Genomic DNA, 16,588 nt, shown 5'->3' with positions numbered 1-16,588 from the left:
CTAATATGACGGATGGACCGTGATTACCTTTTGCAATGTTTTCGATCTCCCAATATTTCGACGCAGTTACATGCATCTTGTTCACGGGTAACCGTGAATCATTTAAAACTATTAGAGTATCTAATACTTTATTTTAGGTAAAATAATCAGAAGATAAACACGTACGTATCTTCTTCTACCTAGCGTTATCCGGGCCTTTGCCAGGGTCCGCTTTCCTACTTGCTTTCCTCCACACTTACGTATATAGAAGATAAACACTTACGTATATAGACGCTTAAGGATCCCTACTTCGTTCAATTTCCCTAAGTATAAAGCCACGGCTTGTTAGGTCGTTACGCTTGTTTTCAGTACACCAATAAAGCACTTAAAGTACTTAAACAAGCTGTTTTCACTTTCTATCGGAAATGACGTCACTCGATGACTAACTTTACTTTTTAAAGCCAAGTAAAGCACACCGTGGGTGTCAATGACAATTGCTGAGCCTTGTCTTAAAATAATTTACTTATTAATTACCTACATGAGTTGACATTTAATAGATATCGTTCTCGGAACTCTTCTGATCAGCGTTACCAACAGGACTATGTAATATTGTAACGTGAAACTCATATCCATACTAATAAGGGGAGAGTGTGTCTGTCTGTCTGTTAAGTACCTTTTCACGCTTAAGCTGCTGAACCGATTTAGATAAAATTTGGTATAGAGATAGTTTGAGTCCCGGGGAAGGGCATACGATAGTTTTTATGTCGGAAATCATCCCTGAAGAGAGTGCAAAGGGGGGTGGAATTGAAAGAGTTAATGAATTGCCTAATAATTGAAGTAAGCAATGCGCGAATTGAATGATTGCTCTTAGAATTATCCAGGCGCTATACCTACTTTAGCTGCTGTCACTAATTCCACGCAGACGAAGTCGCGGGCAAAAGCTAGTACTATTAACCTTTCAGAAAGTGTATGTTGTAGTATAACTATCACCTCATCCGCGCCTACTAGTTGTATATCACTTAGCACTGCGAGCCTTGTAATTTCAATGGGGAATGCAGTTGACTGTTGCGTTCGAAAGCGGATGCACGAGCTAATAATAATCCCAAGTACTATCATTTGAGACAAGAAAATACTGTTCACACGGTGTGAACACAACTTTACGGATATTAGGGCCGTCGCAAACCAGGGTCGGAAAAATTCTTAAACTTACTTCACTGGACTCCTTCAAAAAGATTGCGTGGCTTTCAAGATCGGAATAGTTGCTGTTTCTGTTGTCAGACACTGATAAAATAATTAAATATATTTTTTTGTCATGTTTTGAACATATGGTGCATTTAGTAGCCTCCTAACATAAGTAAGATACGAGTACTTGTCAAGTATTTTTATTTATTATTGGTTTTTTCAAAGGTGTTTCATGTTCTTACAGACATAAAGCTGTCATACTATTGGCCGATATCGTAGCAAATTCTGTCGATGCAATCGCCGCCGCGAACCCGCGATTACCCGCAGACTAATCGCAACAAAATCGCATACGTACGCGCACTCTTACCGCATCGTCTCAGCTTGACAAGTTTCTGGCACGACTCATGTTAATATCGCGTATAATTCGTGGACGGCGTAATGCCTCCAAATTGGCATGTTTGCTCGAAACTGAGGGCCTACCGCGAACCACGTTCGACGTGTTGCCTCTCTGTCGAACTTGTAAATTCGTACGTAAGTGTGGCAGGGAGGCAACACGTGGTTCGCAGTAGGCCCTCTGATTTCGCTCGTTGCTCCTCCGTGTTCCTCGAACTAAGTGAATATTACTCGTTGGCAATTTGTCGTAAATGCTGTTGTTGAGGGCCAAATTGATTCCGTATGGCTTGACGTAACGCGACCTTATGCTAGTAGCGTTTTAACTTGTAATACGTGTTTTGAAGACTGAAAGCAGCTGTTCGAATAAATATACAGTATATTTTCAGCTCATAGTTGTAGATACAAAACTATACCTATTTGAAAAATTAAAATGCAGATGCAGTAAAATCTCTAAGATTTAACGAGAGAAACAAATCCGGTATAATTATGTGAGAAATAAAGGCTAACATTCCTTTCTTTAATTTTCATAATTGTCAATCGAAAATATTCAATAATTCTGTCACTTATAATATCCTTTAGATATTCTTAGTTACAGGCTTTTCCAATAGCCGCGAAATACAAAACAATTCTTAAATGACTGTTCTTACCAAAATGTATTATTTTATTTTCTTTCCAGTTCTGTTCTCATTTGTCAGATCGTTGTATAAAAATGCGTGTCCGATAACCGATCACACATGTGATGCGATAGCTAATGGCCGCTAATATCACACCTTTTACGGATCGCACCGACCTTCCATTCACTCTGTTTACAGCTTATGACAGACGGCCTATGTTGCAGTACAATTAAACAGTATTGTGACTTAATACATGCAAAAAAACGTGCGTTTCGCTCAGAGATCTGCGAGGATGCGTTGCGAGAGATGTGTTTGTTAAGAACCAATAGAATCACTTCATTTGTTTTCCTCGCTCAGCGTGCATTGGTTCTATTGGTTCTTAAAAACACATCCTTCTCGTCGAACCCACCCTTAACGCATGCAATTTAAATAGAAGTAAAAAAGTTAATCATGTGTCAGTTTTGACATTTATGATACCTTTTCCAACAGAATATTGGAACTTTTGCTGTCATCTTTTATGAAATAAGCACACCCACTTTTGCGCAATGTGCGCCTCTAATCTCTGTTTACCAAAATATACTCATCTTCGGTTATACCTCAGTGTTTGTGGGCTTATAGTGCACAGTTATGCTCTTAATTGTGTCGTCATTCCAGTACGTTTCAGTTCGCCTTTGTACTAATGATGTGTGTTCTTTCATGTTTTATGTTTCTTTTTGTACAATAAAGTATTTTACTACTACTACTACTACTACTACGTTTCTAAACCATTTATTATCTAAAGAAACAAAATTTTTTCAAGATTCCACTATAAGTGACTATTCAATTCTGTGAGTTTTTTCTATAAAAGAAAGATGGTCCCCAACAGCCGGTTGTTTAAACGATACGCAGTGGTGTGGGCGTAGTTAGCCCTCACCCACGGCCTTTCACTGAAGGGGGCCTCGTGAAAGTTTTTATTAACTTGGGAATACACATTGAAAGGAAAGGGCCTCACAGATGCGACTTCGCCCTCGGCTATATTAGTTCACGCTACGCCACTGACGATACGTACTGAAACCGCTACTTTCACTGTGTCTTCTATTGCGGCCATTGACGACGCTCGGCCGTTGCGAGCTACGCACAATACGCACATTGCATAAGCTACCTACTACTTTGAGGGAATTAGCGGCTGTAGGTTGAAGGCGTCGAAGACCAACGCTGTCATAATGGTGCGACGTATTGTGTTTCTTAATATCCTCTATATTGAGATTCAGATGAGAGATGAACTCTTACTTTTCTTTGAAGAAAAGTGCCCGTTTTTTAACGTTTTAACGTTGTATCTTTAAGATACATTTTGCTGAATGATTGGTTGCTCTCGTTCGGTAACTAGTAAATTTTTCTAGTAGTGCCAGTTATTTGTTTTATTTTTAACAATTGCTCGACTTGTGCACTACTTAGTGCTAACTCGGGTTTAAGTGGAAGCACGTTTATGTTACAATATGTATCTTTCGTTAATATGTGGAAAGGCACTTGAAAACTATTCGCTATTAAGACAGTTATCATAAATTCCTAATTTATTTTATTCTTGTTCGCAGGCAAAGTCAGAAGAGCAGTTAGCATGCGAGAAGGAATGGCTGAAAGCTGGTCATATGTGGCTCGCACACCGCGGCGGGTTCACGGCCGTAGTGCGAGAATCAGACGCCGACGCGGGCCGTGCGAGAGTGAGGGTGCTGCAGACTGGGGAGGTGCTCACCGTCGACGAAGATGATTTGGAGAAGGTACGTCCAATAGAACTGTTATGCAAGGTTTACTGGCGTGAATGACCACTAAACCGTGTTGACACTAAGTGCTTAAAGACACGAAATGAAAGTGAACGAGGGTGGGTTTCATCACAAAATTTACAGATGTCCATATTGTTGTATTTTGTCATAAATCATAAAATCTACGGGCAGCCCATATTTATTTTATATTTCTTATCATTTCTTTCCTGTTCCAGGCCAATCCACCCCAGATGGAGCGTTGCGAGGACATAGCCTCACTCCGCTGCTTGAACGAGTGCGGCGCGCTGAACGTCCTACGGTCGCGTCACGCCGCCGGGCTGCCTCACGCGCGCGTCGGCCACGCGCTGCTCGTCCTCGGACCGCCTAAGCGCAGCTCCCCCATATATACTGAGAAGGTAACACCACCTCTTGTCACCATAGCCTCACTCCGCTGCTTGAACGAGTGCGGCGCGCTGAACGTCCTACGGTCGCGTCATGCCGCCGGGCTGCCTCAGGCGCGCGTCGGCCACGCGCTCCTCGTCCTCGGACCGCCTAAGCGCAGCTCCCCCATATATACTGAGAAGGTAACACCACCTCTTGTCACCATAGCCTCCAGTTTGAATGAGCCCTAAACGTGCTCAACATCGTTTCCAGCTTGGTCAAGAGCGGCGCCTTATCAATAATACTGTCAGAAGCATCCTTTGCAAGGAAATTCAGATATTACGGGTGTCTCATAATACGGAGATAGAATCAGAAGGGAAGACTAGTCAGTCGGGGCTAACTGGTATGCAAATAAAGGTCTTATCTTATCTTAAAACCTAACCTAATCTAACTTTTTTCGTAGCCTAGTTTGGTGTCCCACTGCTGGGCAAAAGTCTCCCCTCATTTTCTCTACTCGACCCTGTCATCGGCCTTTTCCCTCCATTTGGGGTAGAATGCTTACAAGTCGTCCCGCCATCTTCTTTTCGGAACACAATAGACGGTGCAGGTCGGGGTTTAGGCAGACCGAAAAGAACCTAACTTATAAACTAAAATATATGTCGTCCCTATACGAAACTAAAAGTGAGCAAGGTTACCAGTTCCCAAGGCAGAAAACAATCCTTTAGCACCTTTACGTACCCACTTATCTCACCTCTTTTTATCTTTTATTTGCCAGATTATCGCATTGTGATGGTCTTCCATACTGCCTCCATCCATACTCCTAAGCTAAAAGGACGTATTTTCAATAAAAAAATAATGCAAATACTGCTTTTTAGCTTAGGAGGGCAGCATAAGAGTACCAGTAACGTATTTTCGACTGTCGAATGTTTCAGGTGGCAGCGATGTTCCGCGGCTGCCGCGCCGACGACATGCCGCCGCACATATTCGCGGCCGCGCAGTCCGCGCACCGCTGCATGCTAGCTTCGAGACGCGACCGAGCCATTGTCTTCACGGGGAGGTACGTTGCACTGCGGAACTAGGCCTGCCTGAAAATAACTACGGCAATTGTGCTGATACTGGAAAATATTAACTTAATAATCAGATAAAATAAGTCCTACACCCAAATGTAGACATTTGAAACCCCGAAATTTGACTCGGACTAAGATTATATGTTAGATACATTGTGTTGTGATATTAGTCTCTCATAGTCTTAGCTAAATCAAGTATAGGAAAAAGGGGGTGAAAATGGATATTTAAATGTATCTGTAGGTAATAGTTTATTTATTTGACAATTATCGCTTATTTTGACGTATTCTTTTACTGTATCAAAAATACAATTTGTACACAATCCTCACTACAATTAATTAGGAATTCTCAATAGCTTAAATATAGTCGTATTATATTTGCTCTATAATTTCCCAGCAAAGCGTATAACAGTGTAAATATATGCACCTACAAAACGCGTTCCTAATGCACGATTTACAACCTAGCTTTAGGACTTAATAGATAATTACTTTTGTCGTAAATTGCTACCGCGATCGTATCATAACCCGTCTGGATAATATCCTTTATTACTTACCACTTCATTGCACTTTAAACCTTTCTTCATTAAGTTAAAGCATATTTTTGATTAGCAGCGTAGATGTTAATCCTTCGCAGTGTACCTAAAAGGCGTTAAACTAGAAATTATAGCAGAATGTGATAACAAAATTGGCTTCATGTTGCGCATGGACATAGATCATTGATATTCTCTGTTTATATTCAATAATTTTATCAAAGTAGACCGTATTGCCGAATAATAAGGTTCGTTTTTATATAACTAGCCGATCCTGTCCTTTAAAGTATAGTCATTAGTGTTAGAATAATATTTTACATATTAATAAAGCATTAAATGCTCGAGTTCAAATTTCAAGGTTCGTTTTTACATGCTATTAAATATGATTTAGAGACGAGCAATTTTTTTATTTTATTTTCGTATTTCAAACTTGTTTCGCATGTATAAACAACCATCTCGTAGCCTGTTTTTTTTTAGTTTTTTGGTTTTGCGAGTACTTAATGTTCTTGTCAAAAGTTATCCGTAAACCAGTTTGCGATAAATACAAATAAATTTTTTGTATGTCTTTATTTTATCATCTAAGCATTTTACTACCCGTCAAATTGTACTTGAAAAGATCTTACACAGATGCGGAAACGAATCTAAAAGAGTGTAGTATGCAGAGGTTTTAGAGCGCATTTGTAGCACCCCTAGGAATGCAAGCGTCCATAGATAACGGTAACCGCTTTCAGAGGCGGGTGTAGCCTTGTTTGACACTGTACCATAGAAGACAAGACCTAGATAAATCTGGCTTAGGGTGGTATTCCACCTGTCCAATGTCAGTGCGCTTCACTCTCTCAGGCACTTGTCCCACCGCCGACGATGAGCGATAAGCGAGTAGAACGATAAACTAGAAACGAGTGGGCGAGCGGCGAGAAGCGACTGTTAGCTCCAATAGTTTTGTCGCTCGGCTATAGGCGAGTGTTCGAGTGCGACGGGATATTACTCGCGTCACTCGCTCGGGCGGTGCAGCGTAGACGAACACGCAGACGTCGCAGACTTGTTCAACCTACGAAGCGAACATCGCCGAGCGAGTACCGCTGAGCTAGTTTTATCTTATCGTGGCGACAAACTAGTAGAGCGAGTGTTTTCGCCGGCAGTGTGAACAGCCAGCGATGGACTATTAATATATGTGTCTCTTTTACTAAAACAGGACTTTAATCTTTTGTTCGTTTCTTGAGCGAGAAAATCGCCGACAGTTAACCGCTTACTCGCTCTTGGTGGGACAAGTGCCTCATTAAAGCAAAATGTAAGACGCAATACACATTGGACGAAGAAATTGTATAGGTGGAATACCACCTTTAGGTAGTCAAGAAGTCACATTTTAATTTTCTATAAAATATGTTTTTTTTTTCAGATCGGGATCAGGCAAAACACTAGCTATGAGACATTGCATCTGGTACCTGGCCAGCGCGTATCCAGCTCAAGGGTCCAAGCTCACCCCGGAGCGACTGAGCGCCGCCATGGATGTACTGCATATGTTTGGATCGTGTCGGTTAGTTCATAGATTGAGTCCATTCCTCTATTTCTACCCGATTTGAGCAGCTTCTGACCATTTCTTCAAAGAGCTCATCTTGCCATCGCTGGCAGGCAGTACCGTCTTTACCATAAGGGCACACGGGGCCCGTGCCCAAGGCCCTCAACCTCAGGGGACCCCGAAGGATAGACAGTAACAGTATATTTAAATAGAATTCATAATAACTAGATGTTAGTTTAATTTGCTTTCTTTACTTTCCAAAAGGGCCCCAAATTCTTATGTGCCGGCCCCCAGCATATTTTAAGACGGCCCTGCTGGCAGGAATGCCGCTCAGTGGCTGTCTTGGCTCCAAACTCGCTCCGCATGCGACAGACGTGACCCAATCCCATTTCAACTTCATGGATAATTCAATTAATTATATACGATAGTTCAATTAATTATATAGTTGATTATTGTTATTGCTTTTCCGTTATCTAATTTGAAATGCTAGTATATTCCGACCATAGTCTAATAAAACATGGTCTTCTCTTCCCAGAGTGACACAAGCCTACGTCTCAATAACATGGCCGCTATATATAGCGCTATCGCATATTATCATATAGCGCTGTCGCATGATGACGTAGGCTTGTGTCAGTCAGGTGACCTAGAAAAGACGGGAAGAGAGTACCAGGCGGAGTATATTATTATAACATGATTCCGACTTGATTTGATTCTCCATTAAAAATCAAATCACGTCATGTTCGGTGGAATTAGGCAGGTAATAACAGGATTACTTACCCTTTCTTCATTTATTAGAAAGAAAATATAACAAAACTAGATAATATAATATAACACTTTAAACTCTCGCGTTTTGTACACATATTTAATTTCACAAACGGGTCTACCGCGATATAATTTCTTACCGCGAAATTATATCGCGGTAGACCCGTTTGTGTAATTAAATAAAACTAGATAATGACTTGAAAATGCTCGTAACTATTCATACAGCTCACCCCTTGCCAATTGAGATTTTTTTGTGACAACAATATGATAATTGCAGCACGGGCTCCAACCCGCATGCGTCGCGCGTGGTGTCCCTGGTTTCCCTGGACTTCGAAGGTGGCGGCGCGCTAGTGTCGGCCTCTGTGCAGACCTTACTGCCAGACCTTCGGCCAGGCCGGTCCCGGCTCACCGCGTTGCATACGTAAGTAACTTAGGCCAGGAGTGTCTCACTCCGCGATTTCGTCGCTTTGCTACAGGTAGCTAAAAGTACGTAGTAAGTACGGCGCTGTCGCCACCTAGCGGCCATATCTGTGCTGATCGTAACAGACGTGTTTTGTTAGAGAGTGAGTCTTCTGTACTTAGTACTATTATTTATTCTGTGCTTAGGCTACCTACCATCCAAGTTAACAACGACACCGAGGTCACTACACAAGCACTCATTTACTTGTTGAATACGACGCCGAGCACACCATTTTCTTATGGTTCTGTACCCATAGGGTAAAACGGGACCCTATTGCTAAGACTCCGCTGTCCTTCTGTCACCAGGCTGTATCTCATAAACCGTGATAGCTAGGCATTTGAAATTTCACGATGTATATCTGTTGCCGCTATAACAACAAATACTAAAAACAGAATGTAATAATATATTTAAGTGGAGCTCCCATGCCTACAACAAACGTGATTTTCTGCCGTTTTTTGCGTAACAGTATGGCGCTTTCATGTGAGAGTCCGACTAGCACTTATCTTCAAAATTGATATACAAACTTTTCGAGAAAATCTCTGCAAATCTCGAAAAAGGTTTCTACTCACATCTCAAAATTCTCTGAAATCATTTGTGGAGTCTTGTAAAACTACATCGGATAAAATAAAATAGATGATCAGGAAACCAATCAAGTTATTTTTTAGCACATGAGTTTGTAAATCATAAAAGTAAAAGATCATAAAAACAAAAGATCATTTCACACACTAACACATTATTTTTCTAGACTATTCCACGGCTGCGACGGCCGCCTCCGCCGCGAGCTGCTCTTCGACCAGGCCCCCGTCAACGCTCCCAACCCCTTCCTCACGTCCAGCGAGAAAGCCGACGCACCAGCCGACTTCTCCGCTCTCAAGGAAGCCTTCCAGTTACTGGGGGTCACTGAGCAGGAGCAGATGGCTGTGTGGAAGATACTGGCTGCTATCTGCCATCTGGGGTGGGCTGGGGTGGTTAAAGGTAAGCTTCTGACTTATATCCGCGTCAAGCGAGAAAGCCGATGCACCAGCTGACTTTTCGGCTATTAAGGAAGCCTTCCACTTACTGGGAACTGGAGTAGATGGCAGTGTGGAAGATAGTAGCTGCTATCTGCCATCTGGAATGGGGGTAGTTAAAGGTAACTAAGTAAACTTACCACTTATTCCCCACGCCGAACGGGAAAGTTAACGTAGCTATTGACTTCGCCCTTAAAAGTAACTATGTAAAAGCTTCTAGCTCTTTACTTCACGCGGAGCGTCTATTACCTTACGGTCGTTTTTGGAGGAACAGTTGTTTTTTTTCATTGAGGGCCATAACGAGCAGAAATTGAACTGATGAAGCACATTAAACCTTAAAAAATTCTCAGATTTTTACCGTGTGTGTTTATCCTGTTAGTTTTTGAAACCGTAGTACCTATTATTAGAATTGTAAGACGTGTATTAAAGGAAACTCGTCATATTCCAGCGAACTCCGGTTCCGGTATGAAGTACCAGTTCGGCAACGCGGGCCTGGCGGCGCGCGTGCTCGGCGTCACGGCGGAGGAACTCACTCGGGCCGTGTTCGTCGCCACCGGCCCGTCGTCGCCGCAGCCCAACAACAACCTCAGGTACCTACTACATGATGTTAATAATCGTCAATTAAAAAAGTGAGGGATGGTTTTCTAAGACATTTTGGCATTTGGTAGTTGCCCTCAGCACCCCATTAAAAATCCACCTGGTATATCATGCTCCTTTTCTGAAACCTCAGGATTCGATCGGATGCAGTTTCGCGTCGGCAATAAGTTACTTCTAAGGACTCTAAGTCCTCCGGACGATCTGACACTTATTTGGCATGCCTTAATACAAAGACAATAAAGACCATGAATGTTCGTATTCGAGCGAACGATTAGTCAACGATTAGTATGAAATATTTTTTAATACCTATTTACCAACCGTTTTCGGTGACGGAACCGGACGAATCCTAATAGAGACATGACAATATAGCGTCCGCGGGTCGGGCTGCGTGAGTATGTTTCGAGGGGATACCACGACAAATAGGGATAATAGTACAGTGTCACAAGGTGTCAATAAATCTACTATTATAATAGTACAGTGTCCCAGTGTCAATAATTCTACTACTATATAGAACATTCACATAAGGTCAGTGTGGCTAATTCCGTCATAGGGACTATTCCGCTCACTAGCATTTTTTCGAACAACAAACAACATTGATAATTTCAATAGCAAACGATTGAAAATCAAAGAAAGATATTACGCTCGTGGACGAATTATCCACACTGACCTTACCGTTTTTTATATTACCGGGACTACTGGGAGTAAGAAATGATAAAACCACAAATTCAGTTTAATGATATTTTGAAAACTTTAAATTACACAAATAGATGTTTTATTTTTTGACTTATTCTGCATCTCTCTCCTTATTACGCTCGGCCTCCTTATTGAACTCCGTCTGATCAGAGCACTCCTCTAACCGCACACACTTCGTCTTCGCCTCGTCCCACACTTTAGTCGCGTCGCAGTCGCAGCGCGAGTAGTCGCAGTATTGGCCTATGACGCGCGCGACTGGCGCGCGACACGTTCGGCGCGACAGAGTGTCGCCCGCGCAGCCCGGGTTATACGAGTACGTGTCCGGCGGACATTGTGACAAACCTGCAATAGAATACATTTAATTTAATAATGTGCCAAATCTAATGTGGGTGTAGTATTCACCCTTTTGCATGTATGTACAAAAATATGTAAAAAAAACTCTTCAACAGTTTAAATGTTATCAAATTAATTTATATTCATAGTGATTCTTATAAAAAGTAGCCTAAACTGTTATGATTTATGATACATTGTAATATGTACTTTAATGAATGACTTACAAAGAAAAAACAATCGGCAGTCGTGAAATAGGTGACTTTGCGAACCCCTTTTCAACTGAATCTTTTTTTAAATACAAATGGTAAAAATGAGGTATATCTAGAAGCATTAAAAACTAAAATAGCATACCTAAACGTTACTACTACTAAAACTGATACATGAATCACCGAGAATCATTTTAACAAAACAACCATTTAACCAAATTGAATCTTATGATTTCACCTATTGCCTATTTAAATGATACAAAATTCTATTACAAAAAACACACAAACTTAAAACACTATGTACTTACATTCTCCAAAGGGACCATAAATGCATTCCCCGGCAAGCGTCCCCAAAATACATACACAAAGAATAACCAAATACACTCCACAGACACGCATTTTGCTCACAAAGTTAGTAAGTCAACTAAACGATTCAAAACATGTTTGCACTATCTTATAAAGGCAGGTAGAGAAGAATTTTTTGTTTTTGCTTGGATGAAACCAGATAGTGCTTAAATATACTCATTAAGCTATTTACCTGCTTTACAGATATATCCGACGAAAGGTCAACGTGTCAAGTTAATTAAATTGTATACAGGTTGCACTTAAAAGCTTTTTTAAATTAATTTACAGAAAAGGTAGGTTCACAAACAAAATTTATAATATCGCTGTAACCAGTTTGTTGGCGAAGTATAGCTTAAATACCTTTATTCACCTTTTATATAACTAAGTCCCTGCCGCGTATGTCTGTTTGTATGTTCGGTATGAACTCAAAAACTACTAAACGGATTTTCGTGTGGCTTTCACCTATCAAAAGAGGGATTCTTGAGGAATGATTAGGTATGTAGTAATTTGTTAACCCTTGCGAAGCCGGGCGGGTAGCTAATATCAAAATAAAACTTAGTCTTCAGAGCTCCTATAAGTCGATAGGCTCCATAGTTCAAATAGTTACCCAGTGCCCATCGTAGTACAAACATTTTGTACTATATGGATGGGTATTGTTTAGTTTCTTAGGCCCTAAATTTCTTTTTTTTTATGTACAAATTTCTATGTGTTTTACTCTTTTTCTTTACTACTTACTAACTTTATACACGGTGGCTAAAAAATAAACGAAAAAAAGATTTAGCTGTTACATACATTTTGGCTGGTCCATTTTCTATGGGAGGGTAAATTTTTTTTTGCGATTTCGGGGTTGGTTCGAGGTTGGTCCCATAAAAAAAGGTGCTCAGTATAATCCCAAAACCTCCCTGGCAACGGGAATGAAGTTATTTTTTATCCACCATGTATACAATTCTTACTTTTACCATTTTTAGTATAACATTCAAATAAGTAAACAAAATTCGGATCTTTAAAAAAAAAGATAACTCTTATCACATAATACACAAGCCACAACAATATGAATGTCATTGCTGGGTCAAAAACTATTTTAGTGTGAGTTGAGGTTACCTTTGTTTATTTCCTATGGGCGTTACAAAAGCTCTATTTTCTTGCTGAACCCATTTGGGCACGTTCAAACCTTCTACTTCTTATAAATGCTTTCTATTTAAGACCTTAGTAGTAAAATGTAAGGTCAATGCGGTAAAATTAGGGGCAATTCCGTACACGAGCGGTTATTTTTAAACAATAGTATATACACAATCTCTCAGCGATTGCTTTTAGTTTCAGCAATCAAAAGCAGATGGGTTTCTTTTCCTACGGTTGAAAAAATAGAAATATACACTCCAGGCCGGAATTGTCCCTATGACGGATTTGGCCGCATTGCACTGAGAGAAAAATCATCACCAGGAATTAAAAAACAGTTCTGTACTGGGGGAAAAATGAAGTTTTAGTAATAATTATGGACGTCTCACTATTTCTGTAAAGTTTATTTTTTTCTACAAACAGCTCAGTAATCCCAAATATAATTTCAACTAGAGATGCACCGGATATCCGGTTACTATCCGGTATCCGGCCTATCCGGCCATTATTTTACTATCCGGCCGGATACCGGATAGTGACCTTCTATCCGGCCGGATACCGGATAGTAACATTGCTTGATTTCGGAGTAAACAAATTGGATTTAAGAAACAGACACGGTCATAATCGTACTTGTTTATTATTTTAAAACAATTTAATAATTCCACTGACTTGCACGCGCACTCATTTCGAACCTAGAAATGCGTCCGCGCGAACGTTTACTAGGAAACAGGTCCAACCTGCAGAATGCGCACCTAAAAAACCTAAATGTAGGTATAGTTCCGCCGGCCGAATATCCGGCCCAACAACTATCCGTTGCATCTCTAATTTCAACAAACAGATAATAGAAATTGCAAGAACTAATAGAAATTGCAAAAGTCAATTTGTTCCTATTAGTTGACTCTCCTTGTCCCCGGATTAAGTTTATTTTTGTAATTCTAAGTGTGTTTTTGTTGTACTTTTCTCTCAGTGTGACCTTACCGAAATCGTAAAATTTTTGCTGTCCACAGGAACGTCACCGTTTTACCGTACGTCTTTCATCATCATTCATCCTGTTGGACAAATGTTTAACTTTAATTTATATTTGGTTGCAGGACTCCTTCGCCATCCACTGAGAGAGAGATTTCCGGCAGCGAGGCCCTCGACGCTTTCGTCACCGGCCTGTACAACGAGACCTTTAACATCATCGCTGCTCTTGTCAACAGGTGTGTTATTCTAATTGATCTACTTCTTTAGGGATTTTAAATACGAAGGCGTGTGAGAAGAACGCATGTAGGGTGCCCAACTGGTAAACGTATAGCTGGTCGACCTAGATCTCGTTGGAAATGTCAAAGATCTGACTGCCTTTGGGTTTGCAAACAGTTAGCTAGCGGCGCATTGGAGAGATCTGGACTCACGTCACAGGATAAATAATAGTACAGTCAGCAGCAGAAGTTGCTAAGCGGGCCAAGTGTTCAAAATGATCTTGACGCGACTTTATTGTTAAGAGAATAAAAGCGTGTCAAGGTTATTTTGAACACCTCGCCCGCTTAGCAACTTCTGCTGCTGACTGTACTAGGTAGAGAAGGTTCACTCTCTAACAAAACGCGTTTATTACGACGTATATGACCGCTAGGTGGCGCAAGCGCGAGAAGGCGTCCGTTTAGCAGCGGCAACTATGGCTAGACACCAAAATTGGCGTGGGCCGCATGTACATGTAGCGACGCGACAAAATCGCGGAGCCACGCCTGACTCACGTTAACGACATCAAATAAATAAATGCATAAATGATTTATTTAATGATCAATTATTTTCAGGAGCATATCAACGTCAGCGCGGACGTCAGCATCTCTGCTGCTTTTGGACGCGCCCGGTGCTGATAACCCTATGTCTTCAGGTCACCAGAGCGGTGCTCCACTCTCCAAACTACTCTCCAACTACCTACAGGTCCGTGAAATTATTACGAAGGCGTTATTATAATTAAATGTGAATAAACGTGATCTCAATTTTATCCATTTATTTCTGAGAACCATGCTGCCATTTATACACTGCTTACTGTTTTTAAATTAAAAAGTACGCATTAGCAAATGATTATCTTACCTGTTCGAAGTAAAAACAATGTAAGGTAAACGTGGAAATATTCAAAACAACGGTAAAAACTTGTAGGAAATCCGTTTTTGATTATTTATTATTTGATCTTACTAAAATGTTTTGTTGACAGGAGCGTTTGCAAGCAGTCTTCCACGAAGCCATGTTGGTGGCGCCACGAGAGCGCTACGCGCAGGAAGGCATCACGCTAGACGACGGGGCCGAAGAAGGTAAACCTTACACAATTTCTGCGGGCCTACCGAGAACCACGTTCGACGTGTTGCCTCCCTGTCGCACTTGTAAATTAATACGTAAGTGTGATAAGGAGGCAACACGTCGAACGTGGGTCGCGGTAGGCCCTCTGAGCCGTAGCCATGGTTACAATCATTAACACCAAACAAAAAGTAGGGTAGTTCGCCAGTAACTGGCCATCTGTTAGTAACTGGCCACTCTAAATTAAAATGAATTCTATTCACCTATAAACAGAATTAATTTTAGTATAAGGTGGCTAGTTATTGAAACCTTATACTAAAATGAATTTTGTGTGGCCACTTGGCCAGTTACTAATAGGTGGCCAGTTACCGGCGAATTACCCTAAATGAGTTTTTGGCATCAATATCATTTTAGGCACAAGCTTTCACCGTTGACTGTACTTTTCTTTCCACAGACAACTAATACTCATCGAGACAATTCTAACAACTACAAATACAATTAGTTTGTGTTCTCTTATCACAGAGTTCCCATGGCCACCTTCTGCCTTCATCGGATCAGCTTCATCTCATCATAAAATTACATTGTCATCCGATTTACATATGTACGCTAAATTTCAGTTCAATCGGAAATCGGGAAGTGGGTCAAATATAGCTTCCAAGATTTGACCCACACTAACAGGGCCAGTTAAAGAAAAGCTTGTAAAAAATGTATTGAAATCCTAGTTTGATTTGCTTAGAACTTCCCTATAAAACTGATTTGTCTTTATTTGCAGATTGGCTGTCAGAGACAGTGAACCCGGGGCCGATGGTGGAACTGCTCGACAAGTCTCCGCAGAACTCCATCGTGCGCAGCTCGCAGGCCGACCTGCGCGAGTGCGATCGACGCGGCCTTTTATGGTTTGTTAAACTTTTAGAAAGAAAGAAGAAATACAATACTAATACATTTATTTACTTATTAAATTACCTACATAGATCAGATGGACGTTAAAAAGGACATTTCTTTGTGTCATTATTAGATACATCATCTTTAAACTATTTTACGGTTTATATTCACGTGTTTTTAGTCACTCGCGCGACATGTTTCGGAGAGCCTAGGTCTAACAGTGCGAGCAGCGTTCCAACGGCCTTGCTTCGCGTACTGCTGCCCGTCGCGTAGCACGCTGCGCGTGCTTTAAATTAACCGGTTTGGGTCACCTAACACTTGTAGCGACCTCTGCCAACCGGTTCTCTCAGCCCGCGAGCAGCGTGCACCGCTGCGCGCAGCAGTACGCGAAGCACGCAGCCATCGTGAACGAAAATTAGCGAAAGGAGACCTAGAGACTCCGAAACATGTCGCGCAAGTGACAAAAACCACGTGAGTTCAAACCGTAAAATTAGTTTAATGTTAGTATGTCTCAC

General features: G+C 41.2%; 2 protein-coding genes across 2 annotated transcripts in view; one reads left to right on the top strand and one right to left on the bottom strand.

Annotated features, from left to right (window-relative positions):
• The window catches only part of LOC134674755 (unconventional myosin-XVIIIa), a 323,832-nt gene that overhangs the window by 157,195 nt on the left and 150,049 nt on the right, over window positions 1-16,588 (top strand). The window contains exons 5-15 of the mRNA XM_063532886.1: window positions 3,740-3,922; window positions 4,141-4,320; window positions 5,218-5,342; window positions 7,276-7,413; window positions 8,435-8,578; window positions 9,363-9,592; window positions 10,076-10,217; window positions 14,006-14,116; window positions 14,708-14,837; window positions 15,112-15,208; window positions 15,964-16,087. Coding sequence (XP_063388956.1) covers window positions 3,740-3,922; window positions 4,141-4,320; window positions 5,218-5,342; window positions 7,276-7,413; window positions 8,435-8,578; window positions 9,363-9,592; window positions 10,076-10,217; window positions 14,006-14,116; window positions 14,708-14,837; window positions 15,112-15,208; window positions 15,964-16,087 — 1,604 coding nt within the window. The remainder of the gene's footprint in view (window positions 1-3,739; window positions 3,923-4,140; window positions 4,321-5,217; window positions 5,343-7,275; window positions 7,414-8,434; window positions 8,579-9,362; window positions 9,593-10,075; window positions 10,218-14,005; window positions 14,117-14,707; window positions 14,838-15,111; window positions 15,209-15,963; window positions 16,088-16,588) is intronic.
• LOC134674753 (uncharacterized) lies at window positions 10,988-11,895 on the bottom strand. Its single transcript, XM_063532885.1, has 2 exons — window positions 11,765-11,895; window positions 10,988-11,259 (listed from the first exon to the last, which is right to left on the bottom strand). Exons 1-2 carry the CDS (start codon window positions 11,853-11,855, stop codon window positions 11,009-11,011), a joined length of 342 nt encoding a protein of 113 aa, XP_063388955.1. The 5' UTR covers window positions 11,856-11,895; the 3' UTR covers window positions 10,988-11,008.

This window comes from Cydia fagiglandana, chromosome 20, assembly GCF_963556715.1.
Source record: "Cydia fagiglandana chromosome 20, ilCydFagi1.1, whole genome shotgun sequence".
NCBI classification, from domain to species: Eukaryota; Metazoa; Arthropoda; class Insecta; order Lepidoptera; family Tortricidae; genus Cydia; species Cydia fagiglandana.
This window is presented reverse-complemented; position numbering and strand designations above follow the sequence as displayed.